At 41.6% G+C, this 24,093-nt stretch overlaps 1 protein-coding gene across 2 annotated transcripts in view; it reads left to right on the top strand.

Moving 5' to 3' along the window:
* The first annotated feature begins 3,146 nt into the window (after positions 1–3,146).
* SMYD1 (SET and MYND domain containing 1) overlaps positions 3,147–24,093 on the top strand; it is a 37,266-nt gene continuing 16,319 nt past the window's right edge. For both annotated transcript variants that reach the window (XM_038561515.1, XM_038561514.1), the window contains exons 1-4: positions 3,147–3,362; positions 17,474–17,650; positions 21,664–21,877; positions 22,800–22,930. In XM_038561515.1, the coding sequence (XP_038417443.1) occupies positions 3,226–3,362; positions 17,474–17,650; positions 21,664–21,877; positions 22,800–22,930 (659 nt within the window). In that variant the 5' untranslated portion in view covers positions 3,147–3,225. The remainder of the gene's footprint in view (positions 3,363–17,473; positions 17,651–21,663; positions 21,878–22,799; positions 22,931–24,093) is intronic.

The raw sequence follows: 24,093 nt of genomic DNA, 5'->3' as shown, positions 1-24,093 counted from the left end.
TGTCCCCAAAATCAACCTACATTTTTAGCTCTCACTATGACAGTGATTCTATGGGGGAGGTCCACACATCTGACCACTGTTTTCTTTCTTTCTTTCTTTCTTTTTTCTTTCTTTCTTTCTTTCTTTCTTTCTTTCTTTCTTTCTTTCTTTCTTTCTTTCTTTTTCTTTCTTCTTTCTTTCTTTCTTCTTCTTCTTTTTTTTTTTAAGATTTTATTTATTTATTCATGATAGAGAGAGAGGCAGAGACACAGGCAGAGGGAGAAGCAGGCTCCATGAAGGGAGCCCAATGTGGGACTCGATTCTGGGTCTCCAGGGTCAGGCCCTGGGCTGAAGGCAATGCTAAACTGCTGAGCCACCTGGGCTGCCCTGACCACTGTTTTCTAGTGCAGCTGTGCCCATGCATATACAAAATGAGCTTATTGACATATTTAATTTACCATGAATATATATTATTTTATTATAAGCTAACTTTGATTATATTTCTCCCTTATTAGGTTAGGTAAATGGTTTAGTCCATTTGGGCTACAATAACAAAATACCATAGACTGGGTAGCTTATAAACAACAGAAATTTATATCTTACAGTTCTGGAAGCTGGAAGTCTGAGATCAGGGCACCAGCACGGTTGAGTGAGGACTCTCTTCCAGATCGTTTGTAGTCCTCACATACAGAAGGGCCTAGGGACTTCTCTGGAGCTTCTTATATTTATAAGGGCACCATGTTTGTGACTGAAGCCCCATTACCTTAGACTTCAACAATTTGAAATTTAGAATGGGGGTGGAGAGAAGTGAGACACAAACATTCCGACTACAGGTTAGTAATTTATATTTTTTAGGCATAAGAGCTAGTAAATCATATTATATATGCCATTTCATTTCAGAGTAGCAAAAGAGATGTGATATTTTATATGCTTGCTTTCTATTGTTGCCATAACAAGTTACCTAGTAGCTTAAAATAACATAAATTTATTATCTTACAGGTTGGTGGTCAAAAGCCAGAAATGGGGTTCACAGAGTTTAAATCAAGGTGTGATCGGGCTGTTCTTCTAGAGCTTCTAGGGGGAGAAGCTGTTCCCTTGTCTTTTCCAGTTTCTAGAGACCACCTGTATTTCTCGGCTCATGGCTTATCCCTCCATCTTCAAAGCCAGCAATATAGTATCTTCAAATATTTCTCTGACTCTGATCCTCTTGCTTCCATTGTTATATCTCCTTCTCTGTCTCTGGCCCCTGCCATTCTCTTACAAGGATTCTTGCAATTCCATTAGGCCCACCTGGACAATCCAAGATAATTTCCCTCTCTCTCTCCTTAATCACATCTGTGAAGTTCCTTTTGTCATATAAAGTAACGTATTCCCAGGTCCAGGGAGTAGGACCTGGACATCTTTGGGGGCCATATTCTATCTACCACACTAATATAATACTATTCTGATAGGGTTGGCACTCACAGGTATAACTAAAGCATTAGGCTTGATGCTCCCTCTGTCTCTCTGACTTGGGGCATCTAGATTTCTTTCTTGACCTTGGCTGGGGTTGAACCTGTTCCAGGGGAATAGTGTCTAGAGAACAACCTAATCCCTACCAGGCTGAGCCACTGGGTCCTGAGAAAAGACTGGTTGCTGCAAGGCCCTGAGTTGCCAGGCAGTGTGAATCCAGGTATTCATTTGAAGCTAACTTAGATGGAAGAGCTCCTTTTTAATCTTTTTTTTTTTTTTCCCTTTGGGAGCATGTGATGTTTACTCTTTGGGGCACTCTCAAAACTTTATTTTATTTTATTTATTTATTGTTTTTAAAAATTGCTTGCTTTTTATTCTATTTTTTTTAATTGAAGAGTCGTTGACATGCAATGCTATATTAGTTTCAGGCATACGTTGTAGTGATTTGGCAACTCTATACATTATGCTCTGCTCACAAGTGTAGCTACCATCAGTTACCATACAATGCTATTACAATATCATTGACTATATTCCCTGTGCTGTACCTTTCATCTCTGTGACATATTCATTCCACAATTGGAAGCTGTATCTCCTACTCCCCTTTTGCCCATTCTCCCACCCCTCTCCCCTCTGGCAGCCACCAGTATGTTCTCTGTATTTGTGGGTCTCTGCTTTGTTTTGTTGTTTTGCTTTTTAGATTCCACATGTAGGTGAAATCATATGGTATTTGTCTTTTCAACTTTAGTAACAGCTGTCTGGCAATCAAGAAGAGTAGCTTTTAGGGGCACCTGGCTAGCTCAGTCAGTAGAGCATGTGACTCTTGATCTCCAGGTTGTGAGTCTAAGCTCCACATTGGGTGTAGAGTTTACTTAAAAGGAAAAAAGAAAAAGAACAGTGGCATTTAGGTCAATGGACATTTTAGAATTGCCCCTCCAATGCCCTCATTCCTGGGAAAGAGGAAAGACAGAGCATGTTGGTATTTTCCTGGCAGCAGACACATGTTTAAGGGAGACTTGATAAAAGGATAGAAATGAGGCTTTTCATTGCCAAAGCTTGCCACTTCTCCAAATACAGCCTGCATCCAGCACACCTGCATCATCAGGGAGCTCCCAGACCTTCATGCCCTGGGTGGGAGTGCTGTGGGAGCCCCAGGTAGTACTGAAGAAGAGAAATGCCCCTGGTAGCCTAAATAATAATGTTATGTATATGCCAAGGGCGTCAGTTTGGCATCTGCTGTATTCTGCAAACAGTCTGCCTGTGGAGGAGAGGGAAGGCGACAAGGGGCCCATCACACTTGAGAAAGTAGAAGCCTGACAGCTGAAGGTTCCCAGAGCAGCAAGCATCACCTCTTCTCTTGGACCATTTCAGCTGTCTGCTTTGGATTGACAGAGGCATCTGGCTGCTAAAAATACCATACTGACCAAGTGCTCCCTATTCCAACTAAAGCTGAGCACAACTGCCATCCAGGACTGAGCTGCTTCTTGCAAAGGAACTTTTCAGTTTTCAGACCCAATCTGAGAGGCACACCAGCCCATGGTCATTTCTGCCTTGTCAGTTTTGCTAGGTGATGAATGAGACCCTTGTCAGATCACTGTCCTCTCTTCCGCCCCATTCCCACCTCCAGGAAATGTGGCAGAGGGGGAGGTGAGGGCCCAGCAGCTGAGGGGGTAGGGAAGGGGAGGTGCTTGTCCATTTATAGGCTTGCTCTTTGGGATGCTGAAGGTGCTGAAATAGCAAGGACAAGGGACTTGGCTCAGTGTGATATATCCACTGAGCTGCCTGAGGGACTCTGAGATGACAATAGGGAGAATGGAGAACGTGGAGGTCTTCACTTCTGAGGGCAAGGGCAGAGGTCTGAAGGCCACTAAGGAGTTCTGGGCTGCGGATGTCATCTTTGCTGAGCGGGCTTATTCCGCAGTAGTTTTTGACAGGTATGAAATGTGGGGTGTTGCCACCTTTTCTGTTGGTGTGGCTCATGCCAAACTCTGAAATCCTTTGCTCTCAAAATCCTAAGGGAAAGGGATAGAATCCATGTGATCATTTTTAACAAAATGGCACTTCTGACAGCTGTTTTCTGGTATCTTTTTTTTTCTGCAAAGAGTCATTGTTAATGTGATTTACTCTGGTCCCTAGGAGGGTTGTAAAGATAAGCAAAGGCTTTGGGGCACTTTTTTCACAGTACATTGAATATTGAATGTGGAACGTGGCTGAGTGGGTGTGCTGTGTGTGGGGAGGGCAGAGGGAAGGGAAATGGAAAGGTGGGTGTGGTCTATAGGAAACATTTTCCTACAGAAGGCTCCATGTTTTTAGCTTCTTGAGTATAATCAGTATATTAAAGCATAAAGTAATTGCTGAGACTTTAAAAAAACAATTGCAAATACACAAGTAACACTGAAATCCATTTACATTTGAAAAATTAGAATATTACCAAGAGGCTGAAATCCCTTTTTATCTTTTCCTCTGCCAATCCCAATCTTCTCTGTCTTTCCTCAGAGGTAATAGGTGTTATGATTTTAATGTGTTTACTTCTAGAATGTTCTTGCACTATTATATACATATATCACAATGTATAGCTGTAGTTTGTCTTTTTTTCTTAACAGAAGTGGCATCATATTTGAGATGTCATTCTAGAACTTGCTCTTTTCACTAAACATATTTTTGATATGTATCCTTATGAGAACTATAAGTCTACAGATAATTCTTTTAAATCCTCAAAGATCTACTTCTTTTACCCACATGTAGATCTATCTGTGTTGATCAATATGCTATGTGGATTGCCTATTTTAACTCCTGTAGATATTCTACCCAATAAATACATGGAAACTTATTTATCCACTTCCCTATTGAGAGACATTTGGTGGTTTCCAGCTTTTCATTAAAACAAACATTTCTGCAGTTATATCCTTGACAATGTCTACTTGTACACATGTGTGATTATTCTACAGGACATATGGCTAGAAGAGGAATTGTGTCATAGAGTGTACTGTTTGTATTTTAATAGGCTCTCCAAAGTGGCTCTGTTAAATTTATATTCCCATATAACAACCATATGCCTGCCCACTTGACTACCAAAGTTTTAAATTAGTGTTAAAGCTTTATTTTAAAAAAGCAAACAAAACAAAACACCTTGCCAAGTGATTAAATTGTAAGAATATTTTCTGAGCCCAAAGTTGGGGTGACCTGCCTGACATTGATGTGGTCTGAATCAAGATGGCCTCTAGTAATCTAGGCTTTGTGCTTGGCTCACTGTACTCACCATCCTGAGAATGGGCACTGCTTTCCAAGGATAATTTGATCAGCATTCAGATTTTCATTTCTTCCTGCCTACCAGGATCTTCAGGGAGAAGATAGTGAACGGAATATATGGCTGACGGTCACCTGAGGAATGTAAGGGGGCTGAGGTGACAGTAATACCTCTTCAACAGGGAGTTTGTCTTACTTTATTAGTTTATTTGTGTATGTTTTGTGGCTGGAGGTGAGTGCAGTTAAGGAGTCAGTGGGATTCAGAATTAAGACTAAAAAGTTAGAAAACAAAACCTCTGAACAATGATCTTGGTGCTGTCACTGTGTTGCCACATTGCCTTATGTAGAATACTTCCTTTGGTGTCTCTAGTTTCCTAAAAGTCGATATAGTCAATTAGTATCCCTTTTAAGAGCGTTTGGAGTTGAGTGGGTTTTCCTTCCATTTTAAAAGTAAAACTAAAAAAATAAGTAAATAAAAAAAATAAAAGTAAAACTAAGGAAGAAATAAAATATATTTTCACACAAAGGTACTAACCCTAAACGTTGTTGTATATTTCCTTCCAGCTTATTTTAAAACATAGGTTTCATTTGTACTACACAGCTGGGATTTTATTACAGAAACTATGATGTTTTACATTTAATAATTTAGCTACTTCTTTGTTACTATGTCCTCTTCATAAACATAGTATTTAATGGCTGCCTGCTTTCCTACCACTTCTTTATGACTGAATATTTGGGATGTTTATATGTTTTTCTTACTGTAAGTAAATCATTAATTTGAAGGAATGATTACAAAACAAATTTAGTATACATTGCAGATAAAGTGCTAACAAAGTGTTGTATAATTATTATTATTATTATTATTATTATTATTATTATAAAAATTGGGGTGATTTTAAATTGACTGAAAAAAATTAAAAAGAGATACTTTTAAAAAGTGATTTTTCCCAAGTTTGTCACTGCAAAAATGAGGGGGCTACTCTTTGGGTATACCTGGGATAGCCTAAAGAGGCAGCAAAGGAAACCTTTGCCCATCGGGTCCTTCCATTTTGCCACTTCATGAGACACAGCCACTGTAGATAAGAAACCTGAGTGGGGAGGTAGGATTGAGTCACTCACAAAAGAGGCACATTCTAATCCGTGTTACTGCAAGCCAGGCTTTCTGCCCTACCCTCCAAACACAAACATGAGGAAAGATTTTATTTTTAGTTGAGCACTGCATTAAGTGAAAATTCTTTCCAACAATATATGACATATATAGTATACATGAATATTATGAAGCATAACAATAAACGAACACCCATGAAACTATTCCATGAAACCTATTTAACTAGAGTGTGCAATTACATTGCATCTTCTCTATCTTTCCCTATTCAGTCCCGGGTTTGTTCCAAAGGTAACTAGTATCCTGAATTTTATGTTATTATTCCCCTGCCTTTTGAGTAATATGTGTACATATTCCTGAACAACATATAATTTAGTTTTTGTGTTTTCTTTTTGATCTTTGAAACAAAGGTATAATATATTTGACTTTATGCCACTTGCTTTTTTTACTCAGTGTTAAATATTCATGCATATGGTTTTGTGTAACTAATAAAATGAGTCAACTGTGTCAGTTTGTATGTACCACAGTTTATTTTTCCATTCTTCTGTCTGTGGTTGCAATTTTTGTTTTTATTTCTTGGTGGACAGATACATGAGGTATGTATCCTAGGAATGGAATTATTGGATCACAATGTATGTGACATGTAGCTTTAAAATATAATGCTGTAGTGTGTAATGTTGACTTGCAAATTTGCATTGTCTTTGCTAGGATAGACTTAGTTTAGCATTAACAGCAACAATCTAGGCCTTTATAATATAGTTCTTTAAAAAATATTTTATTTATTTATTCATGAGAGACACAGAGAGAGGCAGAGACACAGGCAGAAGGAGAAGCAGGCTCCTCAAAGGGAGCTTGATGTGGGGCTTGATCTCAGGACCCCGGGGTTCACACCTTAAGCTGAAGGCAGATGCTCAGCCACTGAGCCACCCAGGCATCCCTGTAATATAGCCCTTAGTCTGATGACAACCTCTTGAATTTTGCTGATTGGAAAATTGTGACTTTTTTTGAAACTTAAAGATAAAGGAGCAAGAGTACAGAGACAATCATTTTAGGTTGGGCAAATATGTAACACTACCTCAATCCCTGCCAGGTATAGCTAATCAATTGGGTAACTCCTTCCTGAACTCCAAATTAGCCTAAGGATTTTTTTTCTAAAAACTGGTATTTGAAAGAACAGGTATTTGCCATCACTTATGGGGTTTTTGGTCGGGCTGGAAAGGGATGAAGGTGAAGCAGGTGGATAAGGTCAATTTACCAAGGAGCTATCTTTCATGAGCATGATCTTTTCAAGTGACATCAGCCCTAAGGATGGTAAATGAATTCTTAAAAATTGCTTGCTACCAGGGATCCCTGGGTGGCTCAGCGGTTTGGCACCTGCCTTTGGCCCAGGGCGCCATCCTGGAGTCCTGGGATCGAGTCCCACATCAGGCTCCCGGCATGGAGCCTGCTTCTCCCTCTTCCTGTGTCTCTGCCTCTCTCTCTCTCTATCATAAATAAATGAATAAATCTTTAAAAAAATAAAAAACTGCTTGCTACCCTTCATGCTCTCTACTCTGAGTGTGCCCAGTTTTGGGGAGAACACAGAATATGAGCCCCCATGATACCTTAACTTGAGTAATCCTGCTTATTTCTACATGAAGTGGGGTTAATCTGGGAATTCATGATATTGCCTTGTTCAGATTTTTTAGCTTATTTTAAAAAATGTAGAAATTATAGAAAAACCAAAGTAAGAAAATAAAAATTCTCTGCAACCTTAACATTCAGAGAAAACTACTGTTAACATACTGGCATATGTTATTGATTATTCTGTTATATGATTGTTCTGTTTTTGGAGTATAACTGACTCCTTACAATTGTTTTATGCAAATATGATGCATATAAAATATTTTTCCAATGATTTGTAGGTATGGTGATGGTAGTGGGAGAAACACTACATTAATGTACACCTTGATGGGGAAATGCTTCCCTAAAATTAAGATATTTTATTAAAATATGGGGAGGATGGGAGTTTATTTTACAATGAAAGCAATATGACACAATATGTATTTTATTAATTTTAGGATACATATTTCATTTTAGGCATCTCTGAAATCATGATGTATTGTACAATCTGTGGCTCATGGTTTAATTGGGAGAATTTGTTTTTTAATGGTTAAAAAATGATATATTTAGTATATTGACAGTATCTTAGGTTCAATTTAATTCATGTATACGTTTCTTCCTTTCACAAAAGTGGGCTGTTGTGTAACTTCTTTACCTTACAATATATTATGAGCCACTTTTCAAACCATTATCCTTCTAAAGCATTTTTAATGACTATATAGTACTCTTTTTGTTGACTGTTAAACATCAGTTTAGCAACTGCCATATTTTGGATATCAAGGTTGTTTCCTGCTCAGAACTTCTAAACTGTTTGAATCCTTCAGCATCATTTTGGTTTATTAGCTCTTATGATTTTAACTCTTTTCTAATCCTCAGTTGCTTTTAATTAATTAATTAATTAATTAATTCACTTATCGAGTAGGCTCCATACCTCACATGAAGCTCAATGTGGGGCTTGAATTCACAACCCTGAGATCAAGACCTAAGCTAAGATCAAGAGTTGGATACTTAACCAGCTGAACCACCCAGGCACCCCTTGTCCTCAGTTACTTTTGACTTTCTATAATTTTTCATATCTTGCATTTTAAAAACTACTCATTTTTCTGTCTACATATATCTTTTAAAATTATATCCAAACTTAAGTTTCTTTTTTTAAAGTTTATTTTTATTTTAGTTACTTATTGTCATTGCATTCCTTCACTTTCCTTTTTATAGTTTATTTAGTTCATTTTATGCTAAGGGGAAGAAGAAGAGAAATGGTTTTAGCCTTAAGAGTGATTCAGGCCATCAACAAGATTCGATCCTTATCTTTTTTGCTGGTTGGTCATGGAAGGACTCTTCCAGTACTCTGAAATAGAACCTCCATCTTTTCCAAACTGTAAAAATCAATTGGTTAACCCAGTTGACCTACAGACTAAGGTCCATGGGGTATCATTTATTACACTTTGAATAAAATAGCATCATCACCATCACCATCATCATCATTATCTTTACATAAAAGCCACAACTAAATGGATTCTGGGCCAATCTGGCATAGAATCAGATTTGACCAGGATAGGAATTTGAAGCATGTTTTACAATAATATTAGAGAACAACTTCTCCTAATAGCTATCTACAAATAATGAACTGTTGGACTGTTGTCTGCAAGACAAAGGGTACTGAACCTTTTTTTTTAATTGACAGAAGGGTGAGAACCTTGAGCAGAAGTTAGAGAGTCATATTTCTGGTCAAAATGGGGTATGTGTTTGGGGGGTAGTGCTAGTTAGAGCTCACGTCATCTAAGAATTAAGTAAAGTCCCTTTTGCTATGTAGTGTAAAATATTCACAGGTTCTGTGGATTAGGATATTGACATTTTGGGGGGCTGTTATTCAGCTTATCACAACTGATAAAATGAATTTCATGTTAATCCGACTCATCACAGAAGATGTTAAGAATCATCAAGGATAGTGAACTTTTACAAAAAAAAAAAAATTTTCTTTAAATAAAAACTAGACTGGATCCTAAGTGATTCTGTTTAAAGAGTTGAAAGTGTCCAGGAGATCATGCATACACGTGTAGGAAAAAACAAAGATAAGAACATAAGAAAAAGTAGAATACTTTAGAAGAAATTAATGCTAGCCAGGCTTTTTTGAAAATTGGAGCAGTTATGAGCTTCAGGTCCACTGGGGACAGCTGGGCTTTTAGCTGGGGTAATTCTATGTGGGTTTGTGGGAACACCAGGATTAGCATGGCATACACACTGATAACAGCTGGTGGGTGGGTGGTGGGGGCAACTGGTGCTATTAATAGAAATCATTTAATAAAGGGATTAGGGAAATTCCTGAACAGTTACTTCAGAAAATGAATGAATCACTATTTATTATTCAAGGTACAGTGTTAAACATTTACACTTGATGTTCAGAAAATGAATGAATCACTGTTTATTATTCAACTTACAGTTGTCAAACATTTGCACTTGTTGTTGAGGATAACCATAGCAGATTTAGAAATATGTCTTTATTTTGTTTTATTTTTAAGTAAACTCTACACCCAAAGTGGGGCTTAAACTCACAACCCTGAGATCAAGAGTCACATGCTCTACCAACTGTGCCAGCCAGGCACCCTTAGAAATATGTCTTTAGTCTGGCATTTTAAGTTGCAGAGGCAAGACACATGAAATGTCATAGGACCTGTCATGAGCTGTATTGCTAAATTTTTTGAAATAATCCTTAACTGCAGAAGTTTGAAGATAATTGCTTTTTCAATATAAATTAGATCAAATACCAGGTTGTCCCCACAATGATATCATTTTCAGTCTTATGCATCTGAAGATGTGTTTTGAACATGGGAAATGGGGCATGCTCACTGCCAGAGGGTGGGAAATGCAGACAGGAGTGAGTTGGGTGTGTGAACTTCGTCGTGTGAGTTGTGGCAGAGGAAATCTTGAGAATACCACTTTAATATGGAAGAGATGCCCCTATAAATAGGCAATACCTAGCTTTGACCTAAGGAAACAGTATCACCTAACTTCTTATGCTAAGTTATGTGTAGTACAAACATGAATCCAGCGATGCCCTTAAGGGTTGACATGGGCCATGTAAAAATAATATTAAGTAGATGCCATGGGGACAAGGAAAATGAGCCTCCCAACTCTGGGCATGTGTCTTCTCTCTGCAAAAGCCTTCGGTGGCTCCCCTTTGCCTGCAGAATATGGACATACTACTGAGAGTAACATTCCAGGTCCCCCCTGTGTCTGGTCATTGTTTCAGCATTATTTCCCAGTGTGGTGAATCCTATGATCTTGTCAGATAGCTACTCCTGTCTCCTATATGTGCCTTCACCCTCTCAACATGGATGTCTTTGACTCAAGCCAGAGCTTCTCCATGGAAGAACTTGACATTGTCTGAGTACAGACAGTGCCTCCTCCCCATAGATAACTGACTTCTCAGATTCCTTAAGTCCCCCACTGGTCTCCCTTCCTTGAACCCTGCAGCAAGTTACCTGCACTCCTGAGTGACATGCCTTATCTTGCCCATATGTGTTTATGTGTTTATCTTTAAGGCCCTCAATTACCAAGTCAATGCACAGCACATAGTAGATGCCCAATAAATACTTGTAAAAGGAAAGTAGAGTGGAAGGAACAAGGAAGGAAGGAGAGACAGAATTTAAAATATTGTAAAATCCTCTGGGTTTTTCTTGAGGGATGGGGTGTTCTTAAAGACACACTCCCTTCCCCTGGGTTTTTGAGGGGAGAGCTGCTGGCAGACTGAGTTTTTTAGCAGTCCAGAAAGCCCGTGTTGGTTCAGTCCTTTCTGGCTATATTTTTAGAGGGCTTGTCCACCTTACAGGCACCTTCTCTTTGCATTTATCTATCCAGTAACTGATTATTTCCATACAAGGAGCTAAGCAGCAGCAGCCCTTCCAGCCTCTTGACTCTGACAGATGACATAACCCAGGGCAGGGCTGCAGAGCAAGGAGTTAATGGGGACCCACTGGCCAGGGCAAATCATGCTCAGGGCTGGAGGCAGAGCCCAAAGTGGGCTTTGATGGCTTCCTCTGTCCTCTGTTCTGGGTGCAGTGGCAGACATAGGGAATCCCTATAAGAATAATTTCCCTGGTAGGACCGTGGTCACTATTCTAAAGGGTTGTTGTGAAGGTTTAACAAAGGGGAATTGCATACAACATCTCTTTGAAAATTGCAGAGCATTGTGAAAGTGGGAGTTAATATCCTCTGTGGGCACTGGAAAAAGAGAAATGGAACTTCTCAGAGGTCATCTGCCTAAGCCTGGCTAAGCCTGGCTAAGCCTGGCTGGAAGAAGCACCTTTCTCTTGGAATCCAAAAAGTGGGTTTAGGACTTCCTGTCTTCTGGATACTCTTTCTCACTGGGGGAAGTAAGAAGGAAGAGAGGTATTTTTGTCAGAGAATTACCTGCCCCTCCTGCAGGGGTTCTCCTCTAGCTGGGATGTCTTCCTTGCTGGTGGCTGCCTGAGAATTAGTGGATCCTGGAAGAAAGCAGGAGCTCTGAGATCACTTGGCCCAACTTCCCCATGTGACAGATGGGCAGGTGGACCAGGCTGACAGCTATGGAGCTCTCATCTGGTGCAAGGCTCTTTGAGCTGGCTATTTTACATTTCATTTAATCTTCAAAATCACTCTGAGAGTGGTGGGATTTTCTTTGTATTTTCTTTTGCTTGAATTTCTTTTTTTTAAAGATTTTATTTATTTATTCATGAGAGACACAGAGAGAGAGGCAGAGACATAGGCAGAGGGAGAAGCAGGCTCTGCACTGAGCAGGGAGCCTGATGTGGGACTCGATCCCAGAACCCCAGGATCACGACCTGAGCCAAAGGCAGATGCTCAACTCCTGAGCCACCCAGGTGCCCCACATTTCTTAAAATAGTAAGCATGTTTCATTGAAAAGTAATATTCATCTGTCTGAAAGATTTCAAAATCAAGGTGTTGTTATTCCCATTTTCACCTAAGGCAACAAAGGCTCAGAGAGTTTAGGGTACTTGCTTGAGATCACACAGCTGATAGATACTGGAATCAGGAGCTGAACTCAGCTCTGACTCCAGGTTTCATCTTCCATAATCCTTGTCCTGTCACCAATAAGGGAGGTGGAGAGCAGAGGGACAGGATTTTTTTTTTAAATTAAACTTCCCCTTCCTGCCTGCCTGACACTTTTTCATGCATATCCCACTAGAAGGAGCAGGTTTGCTCTCATTTCTACATTCTTGTTGCTCAAAGTTACAGCTTAGTATCACCCAGGAACTTGTTAGGAATGCAGAATCTCAGGCCCCAGTCCAGACCTATTGAATTGGAACCTGAGTTTTAACAAGGTCTCTGGTGATGTGTATGTACATTGAGGTTCGAGAAGCCCAGGTCTGCTTCAAACACACACTCCTTCCTTCTCAGTTCCAGCCTCATGGCTAAGCCTTATTGTCAGGTGAGGTGATGGAGAGAAAGGGCAGCTTCATCCCAAGGAGATCTAAATTAGGAGATAACTCACAATGCTTTTCACCAGGATTTAAAACTTGACTCTAGGCCCTAGCAAAATTGTAGAGTGGATTATAAAACAAGTGTGTGAGCCTGTAGAAAATAGTTTGTATGGTTTAGTGTCTGGCGTCTGGAACTCACTATGGGTTCCTATAAGAAAAAAAATCATGCCAAATTAATCACATTTTCTTTTTATGAAAAGCAACTAAAAATTCATTAGAGCAAAGTGCAGAGACTCTCATGAGACATTGCTGAACTGATAGCAGAATTGATTAAAGGTCTGAAAATTGATTGTATAGTGATTGCAGACGTCTCTCCATCACCCAGTCTGGGGTGAAGCCTTTACACTGCAGCAGAGGAGCTCTATCTCCAATCTTCTTCTGGCCAAAGTGGTTGTTAGTAACTTGGAAGACTCATATGAGGACCTTCCCACTAGAATTTTTTGTGGACATATTATAGCTATAGTTCATAGCACATAGATTATTCTATAATCAGGCCCCATTAGAAGTGTATTAAGTCAGTTCATGGGATCCTGGAGGCAGGCTCCAGGATAGATGTATAGTCTCCCTTTGAGCCAGGCTAAGAAAATTTGAGCTTCATAGACAACATGGACCAAGGAGAGGATAATGCCAGAGGTCCATCCCTGGGGCAGACAGTAAGGGGGTGTTGCCTTCCCAGAATTTAAAAACAACAATAAAACTAATTTTTAAAAACCTGACTAAAAGATTTGGTTTTTATTATCACCATACACCAGCAATTCTATACAATGTCAGGGATAAAATGCTCTTCCTTGGGGAAAAAAAAATCTACATTGGTCTCAGGTCAAAACAATAGCTGTTGCATAAACTTCAAATTAGCACATTTTGAAATCACATATCCCTTAATAAACATTATATTCTGCCTTGAAGTTAATCCAGAGGACTCTCAGTTGCAGTTGCATGGTTAGCCCCTAACACTTGTGCCCTCCACTGCCTGTTTGTTGCAAAAGCAAATTATTATGATTCTTAAATACTTGAACTTGCACAGGCCGTGGTTCATGTCTTCAGCCCTTGTGCTACTATCTCTTCCTGAAGCTTAAATATATTAGAAATAAGCAGAGCGCATAAAGATGAAGCAGCAAAACTTCTGTTATTCTAGGTGACCACCTGGAATTTGTGGTTCTGTTTAAAATGTGAAATACAGTGTGAGAACAGTAAAGTGTAATATTTGGTAGGTACAAATTCCAGTTTCCCCATGAAATATGTCTACGAATGTGAATATATGTGTACAAATAAAAATATGAGGATATTATGCTTGAATATTCTAAAAATTACTAGTTTGGGTGTAAAATGGTAGAGCAGTCCCGATAGGGAGTGGTTCCCTAATGGGCACCCCTAGAGCAGGTAGGCATAGAGCTCTAAAGGACAAGTCACAAGTGACAGCCAGCATGATCGTGTTTGTTTGTTTGTTTGTTTGTTTTTTTAAGATTTTATTTATTTATGATAGACACACAGAGAGAAAGAGGCAGGGACACAGACAGAGGAAGAAGCAGGCTCCATGCAGGGAGCCCGACATGGAACTCGATCCTGGGTCTCTAGGATCATACCCCTGGGCTAAAGGCGGCGCTAAACCGCTGAGCCACCAGGGCTGCCCTGATTGTGTTTGTTTCTAACTCTCTTCTCTCTAGACCATTTCCCTTTCTTTCCTGCCTTGGGTTTGTATTCCTGGTCCGGGGCTTGATACCCTAGAGGTGGGCGTCTGCTCCTCCTTCCCCTTCTGAACCTAAGACTTGGTCTCAGCCTTGCAAATGACTCAAGCCTCAGCATACCGATGTAAGTGATGACAGAATGAAAGTTCAAAATGATCTGGACCATTTGGAATACTATCAGCTAGGGTTCAAGGGGAAGACCCACTTCAGGTTAAAAAAAATTCAATGTCACGCAGAAATTTTAGGCTCACTGTCTTGGTCATGGTGATGGTTTCACAGGTATGTGTATATGTCAGTGTCTATCAAGTTAAAGATTTTAGAAATGTATGTCAGTTATGCCTCAAAGGTATTTTAAAAACACAGCATCATATGGACACATGGAGGGAAGCTCTGACTTGGCTACAGCACCTTTAAGAAAACTTGGGAGGTTTTAATGCCTAGATTTGTAACCTGATCTTAACTGTGAATTTTTGAATTCCATTTATTTATAAATGGGATTCACAAGTCCAGATCCAAAAAGTGTGAATAGTACCACACCTGGATACCATATTCTGTTCTGGGCACCATAATTATAAAGCACTATGAACCCTCATCTACCCTTGAGAGGCCAGGAGACAGAATTTGGAGCCTCATGGGGATCCAGATTACTTGAGCTCTTCAGCAGTTCAGTCTGTGCTGATGATTTTCACATTCCTGCCAGAGAATGCCATCTTGACTTGAGGTGGATGTGAGAAATTCATAGTTCCCCATTTTTAGGGGTTTGGAGATTCCACTAAATGGTCAGGGTCCCTGCCCGTGTGTTCTGTTCTACTGGAGCGCTCATGGCAAATGACCTTCACAAGCAGGGAATACCCTCTGTGGCAGAGCTATGATGGGCTGCAGAATCTGCAATTCTAAATATGCTAGTGTAAGTCTACTCTTCCTCTCTCTTTGGGAAAGCTTAAGGGATGGCATGGGAGTGAGGAGACATTAGTATGGGGATAACCTTAAACTTGCTCTGAACTTACAAATAACTACTAACTTTCCATGCCTATCAGCACTTCATGATTAATAACAAATTATTAGCAAGGTGTCTCACAGTAGATGAGGACACAGCAGTTTGTTAAGGTAGCCACCCAGAGACTGAACACTGCACTTCAGGAAGCCCAGGACCTAGCTTGCAGCAATAGCCTGTGTAGTGCCCTCAGTTTGGCTCTCTGTCTCTCCATTTCTTGATGCTGTCCTAGGACTACAGGGCCTAGCTTTTGGGCTGATTCTTGAGCCTGATGCCCTAGCATTGGTTGCTGGATCTTGCTTGATTGTCCTGATGTACCCACCTTCCTTCGGCTGTAGGGACCCTCTGTGGGTACATCGGAGACCAGAATGAGACTATTGAAGAGACTGGGAGTGTTTGATGTAGACAGGAGAAGTGAAAGGGAGTCACAGCCATGGTCTTCAAATTCTTGAAGCACTGACCTGCCCAGACATATTCCACAGGACAAGCATCCAGAGAGCCAAATTAGATGACAGGAGTATGCTTCTCGGGAAGACACATTCGAGCCTATCACAAGGAGGAAATCTGCCACAATTAGGACTGGCCAACAGTGGACTAACTGTTCTTGGAAGCAGTGTACTCTTCTTCACTATGGGAATTTTAAAAGGCATGGTCAGCGATGGACACAGGGATTTCCTTACTTGTATGTTTTATTGAAAGTCCTTTCTTCAGGCTCTAGAATTGTGTGATTTTAAAAGCCCCTGTTTTCCTATACTTTTTTAAAAAAGATTTTATTTATTTATTCATGAGAGACAGAGAGAGAGAGGCAGAGACATAGGCAGAGGGAGAAGCAGGCACTCTGCAGGGAGCCTGATGCAGGACTCGATCCCGGATCCTGGGATCACGCCTTGAGCCAAAGGCAGACACTCAACTGCTGAACCACTCTGGCATCCCGTTTTCTTCTTTTGAGATCCCTCCTTAGACTGTAAACTCCAGCATGAGTTTACATACCCCATTTTTCCCCCAGGGATCTCAGTGCTTCTGTGCACACTCCTGAGCTTGTTTTCATCATTTCTTTGCTCCAGTGGCCAGGATTTCTTTTTCCCACACTGCAGAGATATTGGTATATTGTGCATCATACCAACATTTCACTCACTCTGGGTGTCAGGTTATGTCTTGAAGTACGTTTCCTTCATGCTAACCTATGCCCTCTTCTACCTGAAAGCCGGCTCTAAGCTGGGAGACACAGCTCTCTCTTGAGAACACTGAGGGCTGGAAGCATGGGGTAAGGAAACTCCTCTTTGTACGCCTCTCTCCATCTCCCATTGAGTGGGCAGGCATGATCTGTGTCACTGCCCCTTGCTCCCTGAGCCAGGAGAATACAGTGGATAACCTCACTTACATCAGTGATCTCGTATTATTACTCTTGCAAAAACACACAGAACTGTGACATGTATCACAATGCAGCAGACCCCATTTTGTGTAAACTGTATCATGTTTCATGTTCCATCATACTGTAGATAGTTATGAGTTTTATTCTTTGGGGAAAGGGACATAACATTTCAAGAATGAGAAAGTCATGTGACACAGAGTTCTCCCTCCCATGCCATGGAGCCAATGACCTGTGGCTTTTGGCAAGGGGACCATGAAGAATTTCTACCCAGTCCCTTGGCCTGGAAGACTTCCTGCGCTTCTCAAGTGTCTGTTCCAGTGTGTTACAGGAACACCCCATGGGTCTGCTCTCATAGCGTCCTCATGTAGGTTCACTCGCTCCTCTGGTGGCTTAGGTATTCTCAGTGCCTACTGCGTAGGGGTCATAAATCTATACTTACTGAGTTAAATTGGAAGGCTTATATGAAGGGTGCAATAGTGTCCCCCACGTAGGGACCCAATATCTAGTGTGGTCCTTTATTGCTGTGCCACCCCAATCATTTGTTTCTCCTTCCATTTCCAGCCTTGTTAACTTTGTGTGCCATACCTGCTTCAAGAGGCAGGAGAAGCTCCATCACTGTGGACAGTGCAAGTTTGCCCACTATTGTGACCGCACCTGCCAGAAGGATGCTTGGCTGAACCACAAGAATGAGTGTTCGGCCATCAAGAGATATGGGAAGGTTCCCAATGAGAATATCAGGTCAGAGCGGGGCCCCGGGGGTGGTCCTTAGAATTCCCAAATCAGGCGGGGAAGGCCTTAGTGACAAGCATTTCCAGGTCCAAGGAAGCTAGGCTGAGCACAGATCAGGGTAGAGTCTCAAAGAGACTGGAGAGGGACACTACTGTATCTGGGAGCTCATCTAGAACTGGGTGTGTACAGCAGACATTCCAGTCCATAGCCACTGGCTGGAGCTGGCTACAGATATGTTCTCAATGGTTCCCTAGTGTTTAAATTTTTTTTAAAAATTTGTTTTGCCAATGTTTAGAAAATTGGGAAATTCCACATTTAAAAAATTAGGATTTCTGGTTTCTCTTGAAAAAAAATCTGAAGATTTGGCAAAATGAGCTAGAGCTCAATAGCAGCAGCTACCTTTAAAAACTACAGTTTTTTTTCAAAAAAAGGTTTTATTTAAATTACAGTTAGTTAACATACAGTGTAATATTAGTTTCAAGGGTACAATACAGTGATTCAGCAATTCCATCCATCACCTGATGCTCATCACAAATGCCCTCCTCAATCTCCATCACCTATTTTTTCCATTCCCCTTTGGTAGTCATCAGTGTGTTTTCTATAGTTACACAGCAGTGTATCTGCAATCATCAAATTATGGCAGCAGCCCAGGTGTCCATCGACTGATCAGTGGACAAGGAAGACGTGGTATATTTATATATATATTATATATATATTTATATATATTTATATATATATTTATATATATATTTATATATATAAATATATATGAAGGAATATTACACAGCCATGGAAAACAATGAAATCTTGTTTGCAATGACATGGACAGACCTATAGTATACTATCCTAAATGAAATAAGTTAGAGAAACATAAATACAATATGATTTCACTTATATGTGGAATTTAAGAAACAAAACAAAGGAGCAAAGGGGGAAAAAAAGAGCAAGAAAAAAGGCAGAGCTTTTCAAGTCACCATATCCTACTAGTCCCTGGGTGCTGTACACCATCCTCTGTACTCATTATATGAGAAAGGCATTTGCAATAGTTAGTGGTGTTGCTAGGTGGCCATGGCCAGAAATCTGTGTTGACACAACCAGGTAGGGCCACAGGTCTGTGCTTAGGAAGTGAAGATCAGGGGAGATGAGAAAGGTGAAATTGGGAGCATTTTCACTGGGTGTGTATGGTGCAAAGTTAAAGACAGAATGGAATCATCATATCTTATTAATTTTTAAGAAACCACAAAGTGAAATGGCTTTGCCAGCCTCCCCATCCTCCTTAGTTCCATCTGTTGAACAACTGCTTCTTTTTAAAAAGTTCTTTTGTAATTTTACTTTATTTTAATTTTTAAAACATTCAGTTTTATCAAGGTATAATTGACATATAAGATCATAAGATATTTACTTATTTTTTAAAAGATTTTATTTATTCATTAATGAAAGTCATAGACAGAGAGAGAGAGAGAGAGAGAGAGAGGCAGAGACACAGGCAGAGGGAGAAGCAGGCTCATGCAGGAGCCCAATGCAGGACTCGATCCCAGGATTCCAGGATTACATCCTAAGCTGAAGGCAGACGCTCAACCACTGAGCCACTCAGGCGTCCCAGATTGTAAGATATTTAAACAGTACATCATGGTGACTTGATATATGTGTACATCGTGAAAGGACATCCCCTATCTAGTTAATTATCACATCTATCCCCTGACATACTTATCCGTTTCTTTTCAAGTGAGAACATTTATGTGTTACTCTCTTGGAAGATTTTAATTATACAATACAGTGTTAACCAGCTACAGTCACCATGTTTTACCTTAGATCCCCAGACCTTATTCATCTTACAGCTGAAAGTTGGTGCTTTTACTAGCCTCTCCCTGTTTCCTACACTCCCCAGACCCTGGCAGCCACTTTTCTCTGTTTCTATGAATTTGACCTTTCTTTCTTTCTTTCTTTCTTTCTTTCTTTCTTTCTTTCTTTCTTTCTTTCTTTCTTTCTTTCTTTCTTTCTTTCTTTCTTTCTTCCTTCCTTCCTTCCTTCCTTCCTTCCTTCCTTCCTTCCTTCCTTCCTTCCTTCCTTCCTTTCTTCTTTCTTTCTTTCTTTTTTCTTTCTTTCTTTCATCTTTCTTTCAAGATACCATATATAGCTGATACTATGCAGTTTTTGTCTGTGTCTGGTTTGTTTTGCTAGTATAATGCCCCAGTAAGGTCCATCCATGCTGTCTTAAGTGGCAGGATTTTCTTCTTTCTCATGGCTGAATAATATTCCAACATGTTTTTTACTACATCGTCTTTATCCTTTCATCCATTCATGGACACTTAGGTTGTTTCCATATCTTACCTCTTCTGAATCATGCTGGAGTAAACATGGAGTGCAGATATCTCTTCATTATCCTACTTAGTTTTTAAAGCCCAAAGTAAACGTTACCTTCCGTGATGGGGAGCTCACTCACTTTATCTGCATAATCCCAGTTGGTAGTTTCTCCTGATACTGAGTTGAAATCTGTTACCCATTTTTCTTTACTCTCTGAGCTTTGGGACCATTTCCCTAATATTTACAGGTAACAGACACCCTACCTGAGCCTTATTTTCTCCAGTGCTGTCCTGTGGGGATACCTGGGTTCCTAAGCACCTGGGATCCCCAGCAGGGCATCTTTCCAGAAATAACTCTGTGATCCAAATGGGAGCAGAAGTGGGCCTGTTCTTTGCCAAGGGAGCCCCTTGGGTACTGGATCTGCCTTGGGTCACCAGCCCCTCGCAGGTGCCTGGCCAGCATGAATTCAACGAGTAGCTGAGAGTTGCCAAAATGTCCCTCAGTCAGAGGCTTCATCTTGTGGGCATGGGCTGCCTAACAGTTAACAAGGGGACCCTCACTGTCCTCAAGGTGAAGTGCAGCCCTGTCTCACACTCAATGCCCTGTGCTCTCCAGGGCTCCCTCCTGTCCCACCTTGCGTCCACTCCTCCTCCAGAGCCCTCCACACCAGCCAGGCCAGCCCCTCCCTGTTTCCTGCATCTGCTTAGCCTCTGGCTGCCTCCAAGCCTTGGTTTACACTGTTTCCCCACCTAGATCATCTTTCCTACCTCTCTCTTTAATCACTGAGACTAGGGATCCCTGGGTGGCGCAGCGGTTTAGCACCTGCCTTTGGCCCAGGGCGCGATCCTGGAGACCCGGGATCGAATCCCACGTCGGGTTCCTGGTGCATGGAGCCTGCTTCTCCCTCTGCCTGTGTCTCTGCCTCTCTCTCTCTCTCTCTGTGTGTGTGACTATCATAAATAAATTTTAAAAAAATAGTGTTTAAAAAAAATCACTGAGACTATAATTAAGTTCACACAGATGTGGACATCCATGACATACCATGTCACAGGATGTGCATTATCCCTCTTAGGGATAAGTTCAGGGAGTTTCAAATGAATTGCCCGGGGTCATGCAGTAACTGGAAATGGACTTAAACCCAGGCGTTAGACTCCTTCACCAGTGCCCATCTCAGTGAGCCATACTATCAGGAAAGACCCAGGCTGTCACACCTCAGTGTCCCCAGACCCCTTTCATGGTCGCATAGACCCCATGTGACTTGGTTCCTTCCCACCTCTCCACCTATATTTGCTCTCCACTCCTCACTCCCTGTGCTGCAGCCACTTTGGTCTCCTTGCTGTTTCTCCATCATTCTTCAGGGTCTCTGTACTCACTGCTCCTTCCCTATGTGCACAGAACCAGCTCCTTCTGTTCATTCCATTTTCAGCTTGAGTGCTCCCTCTTCGTGTTACCTCCCCTGATCACCTTGGCTTCCCTTCCCCCAGCCAGTCTCTCTCATGTGACCCTATTTTACTCTCTGCATAGCACTTAACACTCGGTTTCAATTATTATCTTTTTAACTTGGGTCTCTCCCACTATAAAAAGCTCCCATGATAAAAGAGATTCCATCTATGTAGTTCCATCTATATAGTTCAGCCTGGCATGCTGTAAGTCCTTAGCAAGTGTTTGCCAAATGAATGGATGCACTGAGACCTCCCTAAACCTGCCCCTCTCCACAGGCTGGCGGCCCGCATCATGTGGCGGGTGGAGAGAGAGGGCACCGGGCTCACAGAGGGCTGCCTGGTCGCTGTGGATGACCTGCAGAACCACGTGGAGCACTTTGGGGAGGAGGAACAAAAGGAGCTACGGCTGGACGTGGACACTTTCTTGCAGTACTGGCCACCCCAGGGCCAGCAGTTCAGCATGCAGTACATCTCGCACATCTTTGGCGTGGTATGATTCCTCATAATGTGGCAGGGGCAGGATTGGTCAACCAAGAAGTATTCAGAGGCTGCCAGGTGGAGCGGGGAGGGGAGGCTGAGAGAAGGGCTAGAGAGGACAGGGGAAAGTAAAGACCTTTCATACTTTTTCTGCCTTTCTGGCCTTGCTTACTAGAAAGTCATTCCTACCCTATTGGAAGCTGGCATCCCCACACACAAACTATTTGTTATCTCCAAGCGGTAGATTTGGATGGAAATTTACCTTCCTGTTTATCGACATTTTCTACTTTTTCTCCTGTTCATATTGAAAATGAAGACCCAGTCACCATCCCTTATTGCTCACCAGTCACTTTGGAAATGAGACCATTCCTTTTCTCAGATATGGCAGGCAAGATAATGGAGAGCCTGGAGTCATGGGCTATGGACATTAGCGAAAGAGAGGAAGGACTTTTGGAGACTGCTGTCCTGGAGCAGCAAAGCTGGACCTCTTGTAGCCATGAGTCCAAGAGGTGGGGGTAGATGCCTATGGATCAGCAAGCTCAGGCCATATAACCCACCGGCTCTACACACACAGAGTAAAATAGAGCAGGGCACAGAGAGAAACCAAGGTAGAAACTGGGGAAGATTCATGTGAGACCCAGACACAAGAAAAGGGGGAGACTCCTCAGAACCAACATTTCTGTCTTTGGCCTTTGTAGAATACAGCTACCCAAAACTTCCGAGGTGGCTTTGCATTTTAACAAGTATGGTGCTCATCTTGAGGGTCCTTTGGAGTGACCTAGAGAACAGGAGATGAACTGTTTTGTTGCAGACTCTCTAAGCATCTCCAGGATGAGATTGAGTCTTATATTTTCTTGAACTTTCAGCAGCCAAGGTGGTGTTCTGTCCCTGACCTATGTGTGTCAACTTGCTCTTTCATCTTTTTCTCTGGGTAGATTAGCTGCAATGGCTTCACACTCAGTGACCAGAGAGGCCTACAGGCAGTGGGTGTGGGCATCTTCCCCAACCTGGGCTTGGTGAACCACGACTGTTGGCCCAACTGCACTGTCATATTCAACAATGGCAAGTGAGTATGTCTTTAACTAAGGATGGTGTGATGGGGATGGGGAGACCTTATGGCATTTTCTCCACTTGGCCTAAACCAAATTATGGAACGAACTAGCATGAATTTTGACGGGGAAGTTTCATTCTAGAGTCATTGTGGATAGGAGAAAGGTAATGAAGAAAATAGCAAAGACTTCCACATGGGTAATTTCTGAATCTTTGCATATTTCTTGAGGCTGCCTAGATGTGTTAGGTAAACCTCTGACTACTATTTTAAAGCTCGAAGCCTGAGATTATCTATCTAAAGGTCACCACAGAACAGCACCAGCTGAGAAGGTGCTTGGCAGGAGCATATATTAGTCAAGATCCCAGCAGAAATCAGAAGGCACACTCAGAGTTTACTCAAAGAGAATTTAATAACAGGACAATCTACAGAAATAAGGGTAAAGTTTAAGAAACTAACAAAGAATGGTGAGGTGTCCAGAGTCTAGCAATAGTATATAACCATTATGACCTCTAGACTTAGACGGGCAGGTGTACTGTACTATTTCTGCAGCTGGTGAGAGTACAGCCATGGGAGAGGTTCCTCTCTCTACTCCCCATCCAATAGCTTGGCTGTACTAGTAGCAAAAGCAGCCACTGCTGGAACCATTGCGAGGATGAGAGGGAGCCAGGAGATGAAATACCCCAAACTCTCTCTCCTCCAACCTTCTGATTTCCTCCCATTGGCCAAATTCCAACCAGAAGCCAGAGAACAAATGACCCAGGGTGATGAAGCCCCTTAGGGGCCAAACCCCACCGCCACCCCCTACTCCAAAGGCACAGATCAGGGGACAGAAGGACAAAGCATGTGTCTTGGGGGTGGGCACAAGTGGAGAAGTCAGCAAACAGGAAGAGACCCTCCTTTTCCATGGCTCAGGGCTGGGGAGATTGGGGGAACGATGCCTAAGCAATATTACTTATTTTGCTCTTAGAGAAGAGACAAGCTTTTATGACAGATGCAAGTTAACTCCAAGCCATGAACAATGAGCAGGTTTCCCCAAAAAACTTGCTGGAAACCAGAGACCATGGTTTCTGGTTCTCAGTCAGGAATCAAGCCTAAACCCCAATCTAGAAGGGACTCTGATTCTCCTTTTCCTTCCTGTTTCTGGAAGCAAGGGCCTGTATAACACCAGGCACTCAAGC

Source organism: Canis lupus, chromosome 17 (genome assembly GCF_011100685.1).
Source record: "Canis lupus familiaris isolate Mischka breed German Shepherd chromosome 17, alternate assembly UU_Cfam_GSD_1.0, whole genome shotgun sequence".
Taxonomy (NCBI): Eukaryota; Metazoa; Chordata; class Mammalia; order Carnivora; family Canidae; genus Canis; species Canis lupus.
Note: the sequence above shows the minus strand (reverse complement) of the source record. Positions and strands in the feature narration are given on the sequence as shown.